This window comes from Geotrypetes seraphini, chromosome 4, assembly GCF_902459505.1.
Source record: "Geotrypetes seraphini chromosome 4, aGeoSer1.1, whole genome shotgun sequence".
Taxonomy (NCBI): domain Eukaryota; kingdom Metazoa; phylum Chordata; class Amphibia; order Gymnophiona; family Dermophiidae; genus Geotrypetes; species Geotrypetes seraphini.
In genome coordinates this window covers 186,424,487-186,447,799 of record NC_047087.1, presented here as the reverse complement: position 1 = coordinate 186,447,799, position 23,313 = coordinate 186,424,487, and the positions used below count along the sequence as shown (strand labels likewise).

The 23,313-nt window shown below is 42.2% G+C and overlaps 1 protein-coding gene across 3 annotated transcripts in view; it reads right to left on the bottom strand.

Moving 5' to 3' along the window:
• Positions 1-23,313, bottom strand: part of LOC117358965 (arachidonate 5-lipoxygenase-like) — a 155,356-nt gene that overhangs the window by 73,124 nt on the left and 58,919 nt on the right. For all 3 annotated transcript variants that reach the window (XM_033940953.1, XM_033940954.1, XM_033940955.1), the window contains exon 5: positions 9,317-9,423. In XM_033940953.1, the coding sequence (XP_033796844.1) occupies positions 9,317-9,423 (107 nt within the window). The remainder of the gene's footprint in view (positions 1-9,316; positions 9,424-23,313) is intronic.

Sequence of the window (23,313 nt, the reverse complement as noted above, 5' to 3'; positions counted from 1 at the left end):
AGGCCTTCAAGGGGGGGGACAGGCCTTCGGGGGGGGGGGCAGGCCTTCAGGGGGGGTGCAGGCCTTCAAGGGGGGGACAGGCCTTCAAGGGGAGCAGGCAGGCAGGCCTTCAAGGGGGGGACAGGCCTTCAGGGGTGGGATGCAGACCTTTAAGGGGGGGACAGGCCTTCAGGGGAGGGGGCGCCCTGGTGTAGAAGTACACGGAGGGAAGGGGGAGGGGTTCAAAGAGACGTGCATATGCCGGACTTTGGGTGGGAAGAAATAATGGGTCTGAAAATAGAGGAGAGAGAGATAGGTGATGGACATGGGTTTTAGGGAGGGAAGGAACAGAAAGGGAGAGAAGTTGGACACAAGGGATGGTGTGGAGGGGGGATAGAGATACTGGTTAGGAGGGTAGTTGGGAAAAGAAAGGGAGAGATGGTGGACCCTGGGGTGGTGGGGAAGGAGGGAGAGCTGCTGGATGAAAGGGTAGTTAAGAAAAGGTGGATCTGTGGAGGGAGACAAAAAAAGGAAAGATGCCAGACATCCGGGGGAGGGAAGGGAAACGGAAGGGGAGGACAGAGATGGCAGATGGATGGTTAGTACAGAGAAAGAAGGAGACCCTGGCAAGCAAGTTATCAGAAGACAACCAGAACCTTGGACCAACAAGATTTGAAAAATAACCAGACAACAAAAAGGTAGAAAAACTAATTTTATTTTCTGTTTTGTGATTACAGTATGTCAGATTTGAAATGTGTATCCTGCCAGAGCTGGTGTTAGACCGCAAACGTGAGCTAGGATTTAACAGAGAGAAGAAAAGTCCTTTTTGTTTCTTTATTTTATTTACACCACAGCGCCAGTGTGGTTAGGAGAAGCCAAAGGGGGGGGTGAAAAAGCTATAAAATAAACCCACCAGGATGTTTGAAAAAAACACCCAATTGGGCAGGAAAATCGAATCGATAAACCAATTCAATAGGCTGAATCGAATCGAAATTTTTTTTCCTGAATCTGGCAGCACTAGTTTGCGCTACTGTCTTAGACTTTAGGACCTGGGATTGGGGAGAGATGGCATCCTCAGTACTTTATAATGCAAGTGAAATGAGGATTTGGTCAGATTTTTGAAGGGTCTGCACTCTGCAGAAGAAAAATATTGTGTAGGCCGGGGACATGAGACAGCAGGAAATGGGAACTGTTCTTCCTTCTATTTTTGTGAATGGAAAGGCTGAGGATGTCAGAGAGTTCAGTTAAAATATGTGCTTTATAAGAAAATATAATAATGTGTTTTATAAAGTTTATAGCATTGCTGGCCTACCCGGTGAGGTGTTCCTAGTGGTGGTGGTGGCAGCGTGTCAATGTGTTGAGAGGAAGAGGTGATCTGGGAAATTCTGCTGAGCAAACTCCGGGCCCATTTCCACCCCCCAGTTAGTCCACTCCACTCAACTGGTTCACACACTGAGTGGGTCTTTGGGTGTTGTTTCTGGGTAGTTGTTTTGGGATCTCTTCCAATGGTTTGTCAGTATCTCCTTCTGGTCCAAGGAAGGAAACTTTGTTAACCTTAGCACTGACCTACAGAATATGTTTGTAACAGCGCTGCTTGTGTGGCATTAGTCTATGTAGTGATCGAAAGAAAAAAACAGACCTTTGCACATTTTTGCACTATATGGTGGGTATATGAGGAGATTCACATTTCCTGCACAGCTAAGTCCGTGTGAAGTTACCTTATGCTGTATTTGACATCTAGCAAAGTCTCTGTTTGGAAGGAAAGATCTCAGCTTAAAAATGAAGTGGCCAGAAGTTATGGTAAAAACAGATAGCGTAGCTGGTTTTAAGAAAGGTTTGGATAAATTCCTGGAGGAAAAGTCCATAGTCTGTTATTAAGACATGGGGGAAACATCTGCTTGCCCTGGATCGGTAGCATGGAATGTTGCTACTCTGAGTTTTGACCAGGTACTAGTGACCTGGATTGGCTTCCATGAGAATGGGTTACTGGGCATGATCGCCATTGGTCTGACCCAGTTAGGCTATTCTTATGTTATGTTCTCATCTGTAGGGGCCTTTGTTTTCACTTCTTATTTTAATGTATTTTTTTCTGAGAACTTATCAGTGTTTTTTATAATGGGAACAAAAATGGAAGAGAATTAATGTGTGTGGAATGGGGGGGGGTAACTAATTTCTTCAGCTAAATAATTAAATCCACCTCAACCAGACATAGGAGAACTCACGCACCATTCACACACCCTCCAACCAAAAACGTCAAAAGAAAAAAACAGTTTGACAACCTCCTAGCCATTCGAGCTGCAACACTCGACCCCCAACTCTACAACCTATTGACCTCGACCACAAACTACAAAACCTTCAAAAAAGAAATAAAAACCCTTCTATTCAAAAAACACATAAAACCGAACTAACACAATCAGAACTGTCCCAAGCATCACCTGCAACTACTTCATATGTACTTCTGATGTCATGACAATTTATGTTATGTTATGGTATGTTTGGAATAATGGTTACATAAATGAGGTTCAATAAAAGAAAATTTTCACTGCCTGTTTCTATTATGACCATTTATTCAGTTTCATGGTTATTACAAAAAATATTATTTTACATGGGGGGGGGGGTGTCAAAAAATTATGGGCCCCGGGTGCCACATACCCTAGGTATGCCACTGCTTCTAGCCACTAGCGAATCCTTCCTGAACTTCATCTTACCGCTAATTAACGAGTCCCTACAATCTGGCATAATACCACAGAGCTGGAAATCTGCTGTAGTAAGACCACTTCTAAAAAAAAACCACCATGGACCCAGACAATCCAAGCAGCTATAGGCCAGTCTCAAATCTCCCATTCATCTAAAAAATACTAGAAAAGATTGTACTCACACAACTACGAGATTTCTTGGAAATAAACACCACACTCTCTAACTTCCAATCAGGATTCAGGAAACACCACAGCACAGAAACGGTGCTTCTAGACATCGTAGATGACTACTGGAAAATCTTTGATGAGGGGAAAGACGCTCTGCTGGTCCTATTAGACCTGAGCGTCGCCTTCGATACCATCGATCACTCCCTCCTCCTATCCAGACTACACTCTATTGGAGTCCATGATGTCGCACTGGCATGTTTCTTCTCCTTCTTAAACAAAAGGTCTCAGAAAGTATTATTGGAACCCTCCTTATTGGAGCCAAAACCTCTCCACTATGGAGTGCCTCAGGGTGCACTAGGTCTGTAACAGTTATCTCTATACTAACCAGATTCTATGTAGTTGCAATATCCTGTTTGTTCTTCGGTTAAAACATTGGGGCTACTTTAGATCAGAATTTGACTATGCAGAAACAAGTTGAAGTAGTAGTTTGCAAGGCTTTCCACACTCTATAGAAATTACGGACTGTTAGAGCTTATTTTGATACCACTGCATTTAAATCACTAATTCAATCACTGGTATTGGGACATCTAAACTATTGCAATATAGGGCTCCTTTTACTAAGCTGCGCTAGCGTTTTTAGCACGCGCTGCCCTCCGCGCTATGTGCAAGAGCTAATGCCAGCTCAATGGAGGCGTTAGCATCTAGCGTGCATGGCATTGCAACGCACGCTAAAACCTCTAGCACAGCTTAGTAAACGGAGCCCATAGTCTATCTAGCAGGGTTAAAGAAGAATATTTCCAGACTATGACTCATACAGAACACAGCGGTGAGACTAATTTATGGTTTGAAAAAAATATGATCATATATCTTCCTTTTATCGCAAATTGCATTGGCTGCCCATAGAGGTCCGCATCATCTTCAAGTTTGGTTGAATTTATTATAGAATCATAACAGGTCAGGCACCCACATATCATTTAGATGTATTCACAGATCCCAATCCAAAATACTCTCGCAAAGTCCGTGCTCTTTTTACTTACCCATCAATGAAGGGTTGCAAGTTTAAAAGATATCAGAGCGTACTCTGTCATATCAGGCCGCTCTTTGGGATAAAGATTTTAAGCAAACCTCCGCGAATTCATGGTTCGCAAATTGCGGACTCAGTAATTCGTGGTATTTTCTGACCGCCGCTTCCTGGTACTAAAGTCAGGGTATACCAATCAGGAGTTGCTATGACACATTATCTGGCGTGTCAGAGCAGCTCCTGATTGGTGTAGCCTAACTTTAGCACCAGGAAGAGGCGGTTGGAAAATACCGCAAATGATTTTCAGCACCCACCGGCGCCCCAGCTGCCCTCTCCTGCCTTTGATCAACCCCTAAACCGCTTTTGCGGTTTTTCAAAATTTGCGGGTGTTCCTGGAATGGAACCCCCATGAATTGGGGGGAAGTACTATATTCTTATTGTCTATGTCATACCTGGAGTTCAGAAGGCATTTGAAGACTTATCTATTCTCTAGATTTTTGGATAATTAAATTCTTCAGAGTTCTATTTGTAATAATTGTTAATCTATTGTAAACCGCATAGATCCTTACGGTTATAAGGTCTATAAGTTGATTTTATGTTATGTTGCTGTAGATAGAGCTTGAGCTGAAGGGAAGAATCCTGCCTTTCATCTAGAATATCTGCTACTAAACAAGTGACGTGTTGTGGCGAGAATTTGGGGATTAGTTTGGAGAACATAGTTACTATTTCTAGTCTGCCAAAGGCTGAGTTAGCTCCCATGGGCATGGTTTATTAGCCGAATACATTTGGCTGTTAATATTTTTTTCTCAGGAATATTCTTAGTACTGTAACAGGTGCCACAGGTGGGTGTTTCCATGTGTAAGGAGGTATACTTCAGGTAAGACTGCATCGGAGTAAGGTACCAGAGGGGTAGAAAATGTTACATTCAGGGTAATTTAATACTTGGACAGGCATAGGGGTGCATACGTTGTACCCACTATAAATAATCAACACATAAATATATCCTACAATCGCCACCTTAAATGCTTTATTAAGGACTCTTGAGATGTGACCATTGTCAGTAAAAAGCTCATACAGACAACTATGGTCAACTACCACCTTCTCATATTTCCAAAAAGCATTTATATATATCATGAAATCTTTTTTGTATTCTAATTCATTCTGGTTTAACACCTTGAAACTCCATAAATAGCAAAAAGGTTTATGTGTGCAACATTGCACGCTATCCTGATATGTTTGTGTAACTAAATTGGCTAATGAGTCAATTAGTGCCAATAATTGGGAGCTAACAAATATTAGTGTTAATTGGCCAGAATTTGGATTTACATGTGCTAAGTCCATTCCACAAGGCCCGTGGGCCACATCCGGCTCACTTGGCCTTTTTATGTGGCTCGCAACAATGCTCCTGAACTTCCCCTTCTCACAGCCCAGCGTGATCTCCCTTCCATGCCGGTCCAACGGTGCCGTCACACCGGAAAGTCTGCCAAGTGTTGTTCATGGCTCCCCTTCCTGCCTTATGTCTGCCGTGGTCCACCCGGGTGGAAACAGGAAGTTGCGCGACACTGGAGACAGACCGTGGCAAGTGAAAAGCAGGAGGGGGAGCCACGTACAACATTTTAGAATCGTTGAGGCCAGCAGACTACTCGGCTTGGTGGTGACATCGGACCGACGCCAGAGGGAAAGACACACCGGGCTATTTTGCCACCTCACCACCCAATCATTGCTAAATCTTTCATACTTTAAAGCAATAAATAGTGCCAAATTTGTGCCAAATTCATACCAAATAAATAATAGAAAACAAAAAATTGCTTAACTTAAAGCTTGGTTTCTTGGTTTCAACATGCACACGTTTTGTGCTCCTGGTTCAGGAAACCAAACAGCATTAGAATACAGCCACACTCAACTGAATGTACTGGGCGACAGGGAATACTCTAAAACTTAAAAGCAGCTCAAATATTCAATCAGACGCTTAAGAGAGACTTGTGGGTCCTTCCTGAGCTCATGGAACATCTTCCTGATTGGCTGCACTTAGAGTGGCAAATTATGTTCCCATTATGGCTGTCTCATGTGTTGAGTATCAAGTTACCTAGTTATGTTAAGGACAATAGTATTATATTTGACACCTGGAAAACCTTGAAATTTATTAACAATTTAACAGAAATAACGAGAGCAAACAAAACAAAATACTGCAGACTTTGTACACGATGCAGGCAGACTTTATTTATGACGAATAAAACATTTAAAAACCTTTTACCAGGCAAGGGACCCAACACGGTCCGTGTTTCGTATAATCTTCATCAGGGGTCCTAATAAGTACAAGTACAATATTAAAACCAATATTGTACTTGTACTTATTAGGACCCTTGATGAAGATTATACGAAACACGTCATAAATAAAGTCTGCCTGCATCGTGTACAAAGTCTGCAGTATTTTGTTTTGTTTGCTCTGGATTGTTTTTCACTGCAGACAGTTGGACCATTGTTTCTTTACTTCGGTTGGGCTTGCAATTTAACAGAAATGCCAGTAGAGAATTCCACGTGTCAATCCTTATGGCTAAACTACAAGATTCAAATTGGCGAGTCTAAGATTGCCTGGAAGCACTGGATGTAGGCAGGCAAACGTACACTAGATGATGTTATTTCAAATGGGAAAATGCTTGATTTTTCACAACTGCAACAATCTTTTGGTATTTCAAAGTCTGAACTTTATAAGTGGTTGCAGTTGAAGCAAGCCATTCAGAAGGGGTTCCCTGAATGGTGAAATTTTTTAAAAATATTATAGCTTGTAGGTTCTATGCTTCCAGACAGATTTGCTAGGACATCAGGCCGCCCGATGGTATAAATTAATATCTGAATTCTTGAATAAAAAGCCAAAAACTTGTCTTAGAGACATTTGGAACATTGAGATTAAGTAGCATATTTCTGCATCTCAATGGCCACGAATTTGGACTTGGAGGATGAGATGTACAGCATCAGCATCTATGAGACAAACATGTTTTTTTTTTGTTACATAGAAGTTTCTGAACCCCTGTTCATTTACAAAAATTAGACAGTTCTAACTCTAATAGATGCTGGCACTGTCATCTTGATGTAGGGACACTGGATCATCTGCTGTTCTACTGTCCTTTGATACTTAACTTCTGGAAGTCAAAATGGGGATAGATTACTAGCATACTGGAAGCATCAATTCCATTGACGTATGAGGTAGTCATATGTGGAATGTTATTGCATAGTAAGCCCCCCATGGACCGCTATAAATGCAGGCTTTTCCTAATTATGACCGGGATAGCCATGCAAATGATTACTCGCAATTGGAAGAATTGGGATCGCCTTAGTTTTCCTTTCTGATGGGCGAGCTTATGCTGACTTGCTGGGACATAATAAGATATTCAAATTGGTTTGAACCAGTTGAGGACAATTCCGGTCAGACCTAGTTCATTAAGTTTATTCAGTAGGAGCTTGTGATTGATGGAGTAAAATGCAGCAGATATGTCAAACTGCAAGATCTGTGCATCTGTTTGATTTTGATGGTTAGTATGAGTAGAAGTAACTCTATGCTGTGCTGGGGTCTGAAACCATACTGAATAGGATGTAGGGAGGAGTGTCTAGGTAGGCAGCGAGATGCTTAAGTTGTGTGGTAGTGATTTCAGTATAGATGCAATTACAAAAGTCTAGTTTTGAAATGACAAGCGAATTTATGAGTGTATGAAATGAACTGAAATACAAAAAGGAGCAGAGGAAACAAAGATGGCAAAGTGATCATCTACCTGGCTGATCCCATGTCTATCGTAATAGCAGATTATGAGCTTTTTCTCCAGCAAATAGTCCAAACCTTTTGGAAACCCAGATATACTATATCAACTGCTGTTAACATATCCTCTAGCAACAAGTTCCAGAGCTTAATTATTCATTAGGTAAAAAAAAAAATATTTTCTTCTATTTATTTTAAAAGCATTACCATATAACTTTATGGCATACCCCTTAGTCTTTGTATTTTTTCAAACAGTAAACAATTAAGGTTTACCTATTCTACTACACTTTCTTGATTGATGGTACAGGCAATCCCCATTTTACGAACCTCCAACTTACGTTGGACTCGTACTTACGAACGGTGGTCCTGCTTTACCTTCGGTGTCCCAACATGCCCCTCTCCCTCTCTCCTGAGTCCCAATGCACCCCACTCCCTCTCGAGTCCCAACATGCCCCTCTCCCTCCCAAGTCCCAACATGCCCCACTCCCTCCCAAGTCCCTAGATGCCCCTCTCCCTCCCGAGTCCCAATGCGTCCCTCCCTCCTTTCTCTGCCCCAAGTACATGCCTCTCTTCAAGTTTCAAGTTTATTAGGTTTTTTTATATACTGCCTATCAAGGTTATCTAAGCGGTTTTACAATCAGGTACTCAAGCATTTTCCCTATCTGTCCTGGTGGGCTCACAATCTATCTAACGTACCTGGGGCTATAGAGGATTAAGTGACTTGCCCAGGGTCACAGGGAGCAGCACGGGGTTTGAACCCACAACCCCAGGGTGCTGAGGCTGTAGCTCTAACCCATGCACCACACACTCCTCTTCTGGCCGGCTCCCTCCTCCTTCCAGCTGCAGTTATTTCTCTGCACAAAGCCGTGGGCAGCAGTTCCTATGCACGTCCTATGGCTGAGCCAGAAGCTTTCCCTCTGATGTGGGAGGAGTTTCCTCTGGTGTCAGAGGGAAGATTTCCAACTCAGCCATGGGATGCACATAGGAGCTGCTGCTGGTGGTTTTATGCAGAGAAATGACTGCAGCTGGAACGAGAAGGGAGCTGGCCAGAAGGTAAACACCCGCCGGAGGGAGGCATGTAATTAGGGCACAGAATGGAAAGGGGGGGGGGAAGAGAGGGGTGCGTTGGGACATGGGAGTGAGGGAGAGGGGCATGTTGGGACTCAGGAGGGAGGGAGCACAAACTTCGGACAAAAGATGGAAGGAAGGAGGAATGAACTTGGGACACAGAATGTAGGGAGGGGAGAATGAGCCATAGGATGGAAGAATGGTAGGAAAGAGATTCTGAGGTAGGGGGAGAGAATAGAAAGGGTGAATTGGGTGTCTGAGATAGAGGGAATGAGAGATGGTGCACATGGGGAGATGTAGAAAGAAGAGAATTGTTAGGCATAGGGAGGGAGAGAATTATTGGACATGGTGGTGGGAGTGGAATGAGGTAGAGATAAATGGGAAAGAGATGAGAGGGAGTAATGTTGGATGTGGTGGTGGAGAAGGAACAGTGGGATGGATGGAAAGGGATGCAAGAGGGGCCTCAAGGAGGTGGAGAAGATGGGAAGAATACTAGAATTCAAGTAACATACAAATTCAACTTAAGAATGGTTTAAGAAAACGGAACCCGTTCGTAACCCAGGGGCTGCCTATGTATCAAACCCACTAAATAAGTAGATAACTTTTTAGCTTCTGCAAATGGTGGCAACTCACTTGAGGTAGTGTTGCTGATCTGAATAAAGACGTGCTCAAAATCACAGAAGCTTTTCCATGAAGACTGGAACATGTTCATAAATTTGTTCAAGGAGAGATTTTCTATTCTGAAAAGAAAAGATATGGTTTTAGGGTAAAATACAGAGATGCAAGGCAGAAATGAAAGAACAAGATATGTTATGTGAGGAGGGGGATTTCTGTATTGACTAAATCTTTCAAAAAGCAGGAGTTTCAGTAAGCAGGCATAGCAACAAGGAAGCTGTCTGTACATTACATAGACTCCACTCACTGCCGCTATTGGCTGTTTTTGAAGGCTTCAGAGTTTTTCAGTCTGAGAAGTGCTCTCACAGCTATATAAGGAGAAAGTAACTGCTATCATTATTTTGCTTAATCTCTGTTCTAAAAAAAGCAAGGAAAAACTTCTACGGTGACAAAATCTCCAAATCCAACAACCAGAGTAGCACATTATTTAACATCTGGCGTACCTTAACCTCCAAAAATGACTCCATCTTCCCCTCCTCCCCCTCAGCTGATTCTCTAGCAAAATTCTTCAGCGATAAGGTCTCCACCTTGAGGCGCTCCTTCCCACCTGCAATCTCCTACAAATCTTTGATTCCAATCGACCCCAACCCTATCCCAATAGACTCCTACCCCATCCCAGCTGACAGATCCTGGTCTTCCTTCGAACTAGTTTCTGAATCCCTGGTCCATAATCTCTGCCTCAAATTGAAATCCTGCAACTGTACCTTGGATCCATTCCCCGCCTACCTTTATGAGAACACTCCCCCTTAGGCCATCTCATCTCTTACCATTCTCATAAATTCTGCCCTCCATTCGGGTCTATTCTCCCCAGAAATGGGCCATATCTCCTTAACCCCACTACTGAAAAAACCTGATCTAGACCCCTCCACACCATCCAGCTACCGTCCAATAGCAAACATTCCTCTCCTTACCAAGATGCTAGAATCCATCATATCCAGTCAACTATCTTCCTACCTTGAAAAATTCACCATTCTTCTACCCTACCAATACGGCTTCCGTCCCAGCTTCAGCACAGAATCCCTTCTGACCTCCTTAATCTCAAAAGTTCAACATCTCCATTCTCGCAACAAGTTCACCGTCCTTCTTCAATTCGACCTCTCTGCAGCTTTTGATGTCGTCCATCATGATATCCTAATTTACCAACTCACCGAGATAGGCATTAACTCCACAGTCCTTGACTGATTCTCGAAGTTCTTACGCTCCCGCTCCTACACAGTCAACATGAAGGACACTTCTTCCTCCCCCTGGAACCCGATATGTGGAGTCCCACAAGGCTCACCTCTCTCTCCTATCCTCTTCAACATTTACATGTCCTCCCTTAAACTCCTCCATCTCTCCCCACTTGAAACACTTTACACTTACACAGATGACATCTTTGTTCTCCTCGAGACCGACCGGAACCTCACCAACCTCTCTGCGAACATATCCTCATGTATATCGAACCTTCAATCCTGGGCCCACACTGTGCAGATGAAACTGAACGAATCCAAAACAAAACTTCTCTGGCTCGGCCCAAAACTGGACCAACTGCCCACCTCCATCCCACTGTCCTCTGGCCCCACCCTGCATCTTGAATACTAAAGTAAAATTCTGGGAGTCATCATTGACTCTACCTACACTTTCCTTCAAAGATCACCTCAACTCCCTAATAAAAAAATGTTTCTTCAGCCTTCACATGCTAAGGAAAGTGAGAACCTGTTTCCATCAAAAACACTTTGCTGTCCTTGTCCAATCCACCATCCTTTCCAGACTGGACTATTGCAACTCTATGTACCTAAGCCTAACAAAGAAAAACCTTCAAAGACTCCAGCAGATTCAAAATGCCGCTGCTAAGCTTATCTTCGCAAAAAGCAAATTCGACCACGTCTCACCACTTTTGTCCAAGCTCCACTGGCTCCCGATAATCTCCAGAGTCTACTTCAAATGTGCTTGCCTTACTTTCAAGATCCTAAACGGCATTCTCCCCCCTTTTATTCCTCTGTCTTGGAATTCCTCTAACCCCAATTCCACCAGATCTACCCAAAACCTGAAACTTTCCTTTCCCTCTCAAAAAGGCGTTTCCCTTGTAGGAAAACTAGGTTCCTCCCATCCTTTCAGAATCACTGAGCTCTGGAACAATCTTACCTCCCCTCTTAGGAATCTGAGCTCCCTCCAAATCTTCCGTAAACATCTGAAAACCTGGTTATTTTCAAAAATGTAACTCTTCCTCTCTCTGGTTACTCTGTCCTAAATTTTCTCTTCATTTTGTCTTTTCCTTTCATTGGAGTTCCTTTCTACCCTAACCCTTGTTAACCGTGTCGAGCTTTGCGAATGTAGAGATGATGCGATATACAAACCCAAGGTTTAGTTTAGTTTAGTAAAGAATCTGACTCTCCTTAGTGTTTCACTGACTTGAGTGCATTATGGGACAAATTCTATATAGGGCATCAAAATTTAGGCACTGGGATGCTGTGTGAAAACCAAGCATAACCATGGTGCTCATAGTGCTACCACATACTGCCGTGATTTTCTGAGTGGGGTAGCAGGCCTCAGAAGTCTTTAGTTGGCAAGGCTTGAGGATCCCCGCTAGTAAGATATTTTCATTTTTAAATCTGGTAGGAAACGAGGGTTGGGAGTATGGAATGAAGAGGAAATCTATGTCCTCCTATTTTACAACCATTATTCCATTTGCTACCTCTCTCTCTGAAGTCATTCCTAAGGCAACAGAAGTGTTAAATTTGAAGGAACAATTGATGACTGAATTTAGACTAAAGCTTAATTCAGAAAAAAAATGAAATTTTTTGTAGCTTCACCTCACCTGTTTGATACTAAAACATCAGTGTGTATCAATAAACTTAGCTATCCTATTCAATCTACTATGAAGGTTCTAGGTATAATACTGGACCAGGGTTTGACTATGAAGAACCAGGTGGACTCTGGTTAGAAAGGGTTTCTTTACTCTTTGGAAGCTTCGGTCCATTAGAGCGTATTTTGATGTTTCATCATTTAGAATTTGGGTACAATCTCTTATTTTAAGGGCTCTTTTTACAAAGGTGTGCTAGCGTTTTTAGTGCACGCTATCAAAAAAACTACCGCCTGCTCAAGAGGAGGTGGTAGCAGCTAGCACACGGGGCATTTTAGCGCGCATTATTCTGCGTGTTAAGGCCCTAACGCATCTTTGTAAAAGGAGCCCTAAGTCAACTTGATTACTGCAATATTGCCTACTTAGCAATTTCTCAGAAGAATATGCAACGATTGCGAATGGTGCAAAATGCGGCGGTCAGGTTAATTTTCAGTTTGAAGAAATATGATCATGTAACACCTTCCTATCGAGTACTGCACTGGTTGCCGATGGAGGCGCGTGTGAAGTTTAAGTTTGGTTGTTTTTGTTTTAAGGTTTTATTTGGTTTAGCTCCTAAATACATAACTGAGCTTTTCTCTTTTGCAACCAACAGACATAATAGAAGCTCACATCTGAATTTTGTTTTTCTACCGGTTAGAGGATGTAAACTTAAAAAACATCATCAATATCTTTTTTCATATCAAGCAGCGTTATGGGGTAAGGATTTAGAACAATTGCTTTTGCTTACTGACACTTATGGGGAATTTAGGAAACATCTAAAAATACCGGTATATCTGTTGTGTTTTTAAAAAATAAATCTTTATTTATTTTAAAACATACACAAAGTGCATACAGAAACACAACAATTGGCACCAAATAACAGCACTTATTACTAACAAACAATAATATAGATATCTTTCCCCCCCTCCCTCCCAACCCGGATGTGTGTAAAACTCAATAAAATGGAAGGCTTGAACTATTAATTGGATACAAAATTTGCTAATGGGCCCCAAATCTCATTGAAGTTCCGAATACATATGTTCGTATCAATAACATAAGCACAGGGATTCCCACCAAAAGATGTGATTCAGTCTATCACAATTCTTCCAGTTTTTTGTGACCATTTGTATAGCAATCCCAGTCATTACAAGAAGTAGTCTATTCTTAGCTGCAGAAATTGGAGACTTGGGTTGTAATATAGTTCCAAAGAGCACCATATCGTATGACATAGGAATGGAAGTATCCAATATCCTATTAATTGTAACCCATATTAACTTCCAGAAGCCTAATATTAAGGGGCAAAAGTACAACATGTGATCCAGCGTCCCTATATGACAGTGCAAGCATTTATTAGACTTTGAACTATCTAATTTTTGCAAACGAACAGGGGTCCAAAAAATTCTATGTAACAGAAAAAAACAAGTCTGTCTCATAGATGCTGATGCTGTACATCTCATCCTCCAAGACCAAATGCGTGGCCATTGAATAGCAGAAATCTTTTGATTTACCTCAATATCCCTTAGGCTCGTTTTTGGTTTCTTATTCAAATATTCTGAAATTAATTTATACCACTTGGCAGTCTGATGCCCTAGGAAATCTTTCTGGAAGCATAGATCCGGCAAGCTATACTGATCTTTTAAATTTCGCCACTCAGGATCTCTTTTTGAATGTCCTGCTTCAACTGCAACCACTTATATACTTGAGACTTTGAAATACTGAATGTTTGTTGCAGTCGTGAAAAATTAAGCAGTTTCTCATTTGATAATACATCATCCAAAGTATGCATGCCAGCCTATAGCCAATGCTTCCAGAGGATCTTAGGCTCGACAATTTGAATCTTGGAGTTCAACCATAAGGGCTGATGTGGATTTTTGCACTGGTACAGGTGTTAGATTATTAATGAATGTTAAAGTTTTCCATGTATCCAAAAGAATACAATTATCCTTATAAATCCTTGGCAGTTTAATACTCAATATGTGACACAATCTTAGAGGGACCAAAATTATACTTCAGATACCTTATTAACCTTGAGTGGTGCTCAGAAACCAAGATGGCATATAAAGAACTCAAAACTGGGGAAAACCCCTAGAGAGATTCTTGTGATATCTATCATTGCACCAGTGTATGGTATAAAGGTACTGTAAAATGTTTGTAAAATATGTTCATAGCTGGTAATATATCCAAAAGTTGAATTGTCCAATATGACTTTAAAGAGAAATAGCTAAACAGCTTAATGAAAGAACTTAGCTTGAATGTTCAACCCGCGATGGTTCAGCTGGGTTCTGACGCGTTTCGCCGCTATGGCTTCATCAGAGAACCCGCCTAGCTAAAGATGAACACGAATTCAAAATCAGTCCTGAAAAGATGAAACAAAAGAAACAAGATGCATGACTGTGTTTGATACTGAAAAGCAACTATAAATACAGGTAAGCAGCAAAACTAACGACGCTACCGGTGGAATACCTGTGCTGAAACAATGATTTTCAATTTCCTGTGACGTAAGCGCTCAGCTGAGCGCTCGAATTTTATGCAGGGAGAAATGTCAATCACCTAGTGGAGGAACGCCCACCACTCCACTTCCTTATTAAGACCAGAAGGAGCCACTGTCTGCCAGTGAAAAATGAAGCTCTGTTCTTGTTTCCAAAGCCAAGCCTGTGAATTGCCCCCTCTATTACTGTGTGCCACCTTCAAAATTACGAATTTTAAATCCTGTAATTGATGAGAAAAAGATTGCCAATGCTGAACCAACGGGGCATTTATATCTCCTCTTCTGATTTTACTGAGGTGTTCAATAATACGGGTCTTGATGCTTCTAGTGGTGTGTCCTACATATAACATATTGCATGGACAAAAGATCAAATATACAACACCCTGAGTATTGCAATCTGTGCGCTGTTGTAAAATGTATTTCTTCCTTAATAACCAGGGATGTTGAATGCTGGTGGTTTCAAAAGCGTGCGCACACACCGTACAATGTCCACATTTGAAATGACCCGTGGGGGGTGTCTCAGTATTGTTCGGTTTACTGAAAAAATAAGAGGTAGATATATGATCCCTCAAATTTCTGCCTCTGAAATATGCAAATAGAGGAGGCTGTTCGAGGCATGTGTGTGTCTGCAAAATGTGCCAATGGGTACTGATGATCTTTTTAATGTTGAATGCTTGATAAGAGTAAGGCAACGTGCATACCATTCGGGATTCAGGTTGGTCAGAAGTCTGATTTAACAAATAAGAGCGATGAGCATATAAAGCCCGTTTATAGGCTTTTTTAATGGTACCATGAGGATACCCACGATCTTTGAAACGCTGCCACATATCTTCTGAACGATGTTTATATTCTTCCGTGGTGCTGCACAAACGCCTGAGTCTCAAAAACTGACCCACTGGTAGATTATCTACCAGTTATATGTGTCCTACATATAACATATTGCATGGACAAAAGATCAAATATACAACACCCTGAGTATTGCAATCTGTGCGCTGTTGTAAAATGTATTTCTTCCTTAATAACCAGGGATGTTGAATGCTGGTGGTTTCAAAAGCGTGCGCACACACCGTACAATGTCCACATTTGAAATGACCCGTGGGGGGTGTCTCAGTATTGTTCGGTTTACTGAAAAAATAAGAGGTAGATATATGATCCCTCAAATTTCTGCCTCTGAAATATGCAAATAGAGGAGGCTGTTCGAGGCATGTGTGTGTCTGCAAAATGTGCCAATGGGTACTGATGATCTTTTTAATGTTGAATGCTTGATAAGAGTAAGGCAACGTGCATACCATTCGGGATTCAGGTTGGTCAGAAGTCTGATTTAACAAATAAGAGCGATGAGCATATAAAGCCCGTTTATAGGCTTTTTTAATGGTACCATGAGGATACCCACGATCTTTGAAACGCTGCCACATATCTTCTGAACGATGTTTATATTCTTCCGTGGTGCTGCACAAACGCCTGAGTCTCAAAAACTGACCCACTGGTAGATTATCTACCAGTTATATGTGTCCTACATATAACATATTGCATGGACAAAAGATCAAATATACAACACCCTGAGTATTGCAATCTGTGCGCTGTTGTAAAATGTATTTCTTCCTTAATAACCAGGGATGTTGAATGCTGGTGGTTTCAAAAGCGTGCGCACACACCGTACAATGTCCACATTTGAAATGACCCGTGGGGGGTGTCTCAGTATTGTTCGGTTTACTGAAAAAATAAGAGGTAGATATATGATCCCTCAAATTTCTGCCTCTGAAATATGCAAATAGAGGAGGCTGTTCGAGGCATGTGTGTGTCTGCAAAATGTGCCAATGGGTACTGATGATCTTTTTAATGTTGAATGCTTGATAAGAGTAAGGCAACGTGCATACCATTCGGGATTCAGGTTGGTCAGAAGTCTGATTTAACAAATAAGAGCGATGAGCATATAAAGCCCGTTTATAGGCTTTTTTAATGGTACCATGAGGATACCCACGATCTTTGAAACGCTGCCACATATCTTCTGAACGATATTTATATTCTTCCGTGGTGCTGCACAAACGCCTGAGTCTCAAAAACTGACCCACTGGTAGATTATCTACCAGTGGGTCAGTTTTTGAGACTCAGGCGTTTGTGCAGCACCACGGAAGAATATAAACATCGTTCAAAAGATATGTGGCAGCGTTTCAAAGATCGTGGGTATCCTCATGGTACCATTAAAAAAGCCTATAAACGGGCTTTATATGCTCATCGCTCTTATTTGTTAAATCAGACTTCTGACCAACCTGAATCCCGAATGGTATGCACGTTGCCTTACTCTTATCAAGCATTCAACATTAAAAAGATCATCAGTACCCATTGGCACATTTTGCAGACACACACATGCCTCGAACAGCCTCCTCTATTTGCATATTTCAGAGGCAGAAATTTGAGGGATCATATATCTACCTCTTATTTTTTCAGTAAACCGAACAATACTGAGACACCCCCCACGGGTCATTTCAAATGTGGACATTGTACGGTGTGTGCGCACGCTTTTGAAACCACCAGCATTCAACATCCCTGGTTATTAAGGAAGAAATACATTTTACAACAGCGCACAGATTGCAATACTCAGGGTGTTGTATATTTGATCTTTTGTCCTTGCAATATGTTATATGTAGGACACACCACTAGAAGCATCAAGACCCGTATTATTGAACACCTCAGTAAAATCAGAAGAGGAGATATAAATGCCCCGTTGGTTCAGCATTGGCAATCTTTTTCTCATCAATTACAGGATTTAAAATTCGTAATTTTGAAGGTGGCACACAGTAATAGAGGGGGCAATTCACAGGCTTGGCTTTGGAAACAAGAACAGAGCTTCATTTTTCACTGGCAGACAGTGGCTCCTTCTGGTCTTAATAAGGAAGTGGAGTGGTGGGCGTTCCTCCACTAGGTGATTGACATTTCTCCCTGCATAAAATTCGAGCGCTCAGCTGAGCGCTTACGTCACAGGAAATTGAAAATCATTGTTTCAGCACAGGTATTCCACCGGTAGCGTCGTTAGTTTTGCTGCTTACCTGTATTTATAGTTGCTTTTCAGTATCAAACACAGTCATGCATCTTGTTTCTTTTGTTTCATCTTTTCAGGACTGATTTTGAATTCGTGTTCATCTTTAGCTAGGCGGGTTCTCTGATGAAGCCATAGCGGCGAAACGCGTCAGAACCCAGCTGAACCATCGCGGGTTGAACATTCAAGCTAAGTTCTTTCATTAAGCTGTTTAGCTATTTCTCTTTAAAGTCATATTGGACAATTCAACTTTTGGATATATTACCAGCTATGAACATATTTTACAAACATTTTACAGTACCTTTATACCATACACTGGTGCAATGATAGATATCACAAGAATCTCTCTAGGGGTTTTCCCCAGTTTTGAGTTCTTTATATGCCATCTTGGTTTCTGAGCACCACTCAAGGTTAATAAGGTATCTGAAGTATAATTTTGGTTCCTTTATCTGTTGTATTTATTATCTGGACCTTCAGGAACATATTTTTGACCTTATTCCCCAGATGTTTATATTGAATGACAATCTTAGAGGGGACATGAGTTGATATTCTAGAATCAGCCAGTCCGGAAGATGCTCCAAGACTTCAGGAAGGATCCAATACATACCCTGCCGCAGTATGAAAGCTTGATGATATCTATAAAAATTTGGAAAATTTACCCTCCCGCCCTAATTGGTTTTTGCAAAGATACTAGGGCAATTCTAGCAGTTTTACCCAGCCAAGTAAATTTAGTGAGAATACCATTCAACTTTTTATAAAAGGACCCTTGAAAATAAACCAGCATCATACTCATTTGGTAGCAAACTACAGGCAAAATCATCATTTTAACAGTTTGAACTCTCCCCCAGCAAGAGAAATATAATGGGTTCCAATGCTCACACATCTTTGACTTTCAGCAATAAAAGATTTTTCAATATGTATTGTATATGTAATGCATTTTGAATCATGATGCCTAAATATTTTATACCCTCTTCCTTCCAAAGGAATATATATCTGTATTTGAAGTACTTAGGTAGCTGATTTGTAGAATTTTATCATGTAATAATCAGATCTTTTTAGGGTTTTTTAGTTATTGGCTTTTACCTTTTTATTTTTATTCAATTTGTTATATTTTTAACTATTGTAAACCGCATAGAACTTTACAGCCTTGCGGTATATAAATTGTTATTATTATTACCTACTGGCCCACCCATAAAATTGCCCAAATAATAAACACCTGAAGCAATGTTGCCTCTAAGCCAGGGAAGCAACTGTGCAAGTCATGATGTGTTCTGAGCAGCAGTTGGTTTGGGCTGGGCTGAGCTTGTGCATGGTGAGCTGGGGGGGGGGGGAGGCGGGGGGGGGGAGGGGGAGGAACGACGACAATCGCAAGCAGTTTTTGAAAATGATGCCAAATTATTTCTATTGAACTGAAAAGAAAATATTTAAAAAACTGTACATAAAATGTGTCATACTACCAGTAACACAAACTGCTGCAAATAAGCTTCTCAGAACCTAAGTAGCAACTATGCAAACCTTAATAGCATCAATTCTGAAGACACAAATACCAAGAACTGAACATTTAAAAAGACAGAACTGCACAGAACATTTGTTTAAATTAAAACCTTCCTCCTGGGCATTGTAGCAGTACCCAGGATGGTTTTAATTTTTAAAAAGTTTTATATTTAATATCAGTGGGTTTCTGGGTGTAGAAGGGCTCTATAGTGTGTCCATTCCCACGCAGAAATCCACTAACATAAAATTAAAATCTTGCCAGTCGAACTTAGAGCCCATCCCTTCCCCACCATTTTCTTACCTGCTGAGTCCTGGACCTGGAAAAAAGTGAAGTTAGCCGTGCGGGAGTGTTGCTCAGCCTTAACCTCGAAGCACTTGCTGAGTGACAACCCTAAACTTGGAAGAATTAAGAGACTCCGGATCCGATCCCGGTTCCTGACCGGCACCCGAGTCCGATGCTATCAATGCTCTTCCTGGAGTGCATGCCTCATTTGTGTTCTGCAGTATACCTGCCACTTTGGAGTCTGCCTTGCACTGGCTTACATCATAGACTCACTGGCTATGCAGAATATTACCGCGGCGGGAGAGACTGGGCAGACCTGAGAATCCCAATGAGATTGTGAAACTGATGTGGGTTAGACTTTCCGACCAAGTGCAGTTTAATGTGCAGTAAAATAAAGTTGCAGAGTCATTCTGTGTCACATCTCCATGGCTGTCTGTCTCAGGCCCACTCAGTCTCTCTCACTGTGGTAAATCTGCACAGCCATAGTGAGTCTGTAAGGTGAGCCAGTGAGCCACATTGGCGGGCTTGAGCCAAGATTGGTGACAGGGGATTCTTGAGAGTCTCATGGCCGAGGCTCACTACTGGAAGAGCTCTGCATATCCACTAATCAGAGAGACAGAGCTGGAGCTTGATGACCAGTCAGGAGCACTTCCTTGTAGAAATGCTCCTGATTGACCATCAAGCGCCAGTTCTGTCTCCCTGATTGGTGGATGTGCAGAGCTCTTCCATGTGAGTGGCAATCAGTGACTGGTGCGCTATGGGATGAAGGAAGGTGCGTGGCCACGCAGCTTAGAGGGAACATTGACCTAAAGGGCAATTCTATAGCTAGTGTGTGAAGTTACCTGTACTATGTGCTATTTTATATGGTTGTATGTAAGGGGGATGGGACTTGATATACCACCTTGCTGTGGTTACAATCATAGTGGTTTACAGATTATGTAGAAGTACTTATTTTGAACCTGGGGCCATGGAGGGTTAGGTGACTTGCCCAGAGTCACAAGGAGCTGCAGTGAGAATCAAATCAGGCCACTGCACTAACCATTAGACCAGGGATCGACAACCTGTGGCTCTTTGATCATGTGGCTGCAGCTCTTCTCTTGCTTCAACGGGTTAGCAGCGGCAATTCCTACAGATGCCTGCTGCTAACCCAGAAGCCTTTCCTCTGCTGTGTCCTGCCCTTTGTCAGAACTACCTGTTTCTGCACAGGCATAACACGACAGAAGAGAGGCTTCTGGGTTAGCAGCGGACAGCAGCTGTAGGAATTGCCGCTGACCCATTGAAGAAATAGTATAATATTAGTGAGTGGGGTTGGGTGGAAAGGAAATATGTTGCAGTAGGTGAGAGAGGGAGAAATGGACATAGGGGTAGAGGGGAAGGAGAGATGGTGCTTGGGGAGAGAGGGCGATATGGATATAGGGGTGGAGGGGAGGAAGAGATGGTGCATGGGGAGAGAGGAAGATATGGGCATAGAGGTGGAGGGGAGGAAGAGATGGTGCATGGGGAGAGAGGGAGATATGGATATGGGGTAGAGGGGAGGGACAGATGGTGCATGAGGAGAGGGAGTAATGGACATAAGGGTGCATATGTTGTACCTACATTCTATAAATGGTGTGCAAGTTTCTGTTTGCAACATTGCACGCTGGGCTGGGAGGGGATGGGTCAGACACCCCTCCCCCATTTTGAAGACACCACCTGTACCTTTTGTCAAAAATCAGGCAGGAGGGGTGTCCACTCCCTGCCTTGAAGGGCTGCCTCTTCAAAATGGCAGCCCTTCCCCCTTCCAGTGCATACTGGGATGCACTGGGAGGAGTCTAAGGCCCTGATTGGTTCAGGCACCTGAGCCAATAAGGACCTTAGACCCCTCTCAGTGCATCCCAGGATGCACCGGGAGGAGGAAAGGCTGCCATTTAGAAGAGGCAGCCCTTCAAGGCAGGAGGGAATGGGATCCTGCACAACAGCTGCGCCCAGTAAAAAAAAAAAAAAGGAGAAAAGCAGCCCCTGCTTGCCTGTCAATTGATCTGATTGGGGAAGGAGAATCCCCGATCAACTGAGCCGATAGGACTTCCCCGAAACCGCCACAGCTTTGGGAAGTCCTGCCAGCTCAGATGATGGAGGTCTCCCCTGCCCCGGTCAGCTATATTGGCAGGCAGGGAGAGCAGGTGCTGCTTTTTTTGACAGGGCAGGCAGTAGGAGGAGCAAGCGTCAGGCACCGTTCCTCCCCCTTTTTCCCTGCAATTCTCCGCACAAATAGCATGCATATAATTTGCTGTGCATTGCTGGTAAAAGAAAAATTGCTCCCACCACGATATTTACCGTGTATCTGACGGGAGGGAAGGGAAGGCGCGTGCATGGCAGTGGGTCGGAGAGGAGGAGAGGTGCCAGCACCCCCACCAAGACAGCGCCCAAGGTGGAACCCCCTCTTTACTATGCTACTGGGTGTCTGCTGATGCTTCACATTGCCAATGTTGAGTAGCTGATCCTTATTTGCTCTGATGTAGGCTGCGTTGGATTGGATTCATTTGGACTGTCTGCCGTTATGCTAAGACATCTAAAGATAAGGGCTCTCTACTATACCACTGCGGCTCTTTGTAAATCTTGGGTCAAACATTTAGGATAAAATGGCTCTTTGCTTTAACAAGGTTGCTGACCCCTGCATCCTTGTGTAAGTGCTGTATCCTGTAACAGCAAGGGGAGTGTTCATGTGGACAAAGCATGGAAGGGCATCGGTGTGTCTCTAACTTACCCTCAACTTACAGAATTCTATGAGTTACCTACTTGGCACCGAGCACTAGGAACACCCATTTCCACCTGCCATTGACGTGGCATAAATGGTCATGCTTAGATTACCATATGGCTCCAGAAAAAGGACAGGTTGAAACATCTGAGTTTTGCTTCCATTGAAAGCGATGGAAGTAAAACCTGGATGTCTCAATCCATACTCCTTTTTCTGGAGCTATATGGTAACTCTAGTCATGCCTACATGTAGGTGCGCCAATGCAGGTGTGTACTTGCATTCTGTAAAGAAATAGCACCCAGAAATGGTGCTCCCCATGTATTATTGGGGTGCCTAAATCAAGGCGCTCTGTTATTGAATTGCCTCCCCAGATTTAGAAGCCCTATTTATATAAATAAATTTATTGTTTCATTGCCCATTTATTATGAATTTTTGGAAATCAATTTGGGACCAAATTAATAATTTATTAGATAACCCAGTGGCATTATCCTATGAAACTGTGATATTTGGTATGGAAATGAGAGCAAAAAGTCAGATTTCTGCGAACAACAATAAATTATTACTTATAATGACTGGTGTTGCCATTCATTACATATAATTGGAAGGATTGGAGGAGATTAAATTATAACTTTTGGTGGAACTCTTTAAGCCATATCTATAAAATGGAAAGATTTATTGCATTACAACGGGGTTATTTTAAGAAATTTCAGGATGTGTGGAAACCATTAACAAAATATTGTAAAGATTGATTGATTGAAATTGTTTTCCTTATATTTATCAATTTAATAATAATAATAATAACTTTATTCTTATATACCGCCAACAATCTTGCGACTTCTAGGCGGTTTACAATGAAGAGAAACTGTACAGACAGCGAATTACAGAGTATAGCATTGAACATCAAGTGATAGTAACAGGAGAGTTACAGGGCTGTGTATTACATGGTTTCACAATGAGTAGCATTATACAGTCGACGATATTCAGAGCATAAGTAGGAGAAGAGAAAGGAGATTGTGCTTTGAGTTACAAAGGTGCAAGGCTGCGAAGGTGAAAAAGATAACATAAGATGTTGATGAGAAGTAAGTTGTTAACTTGGTA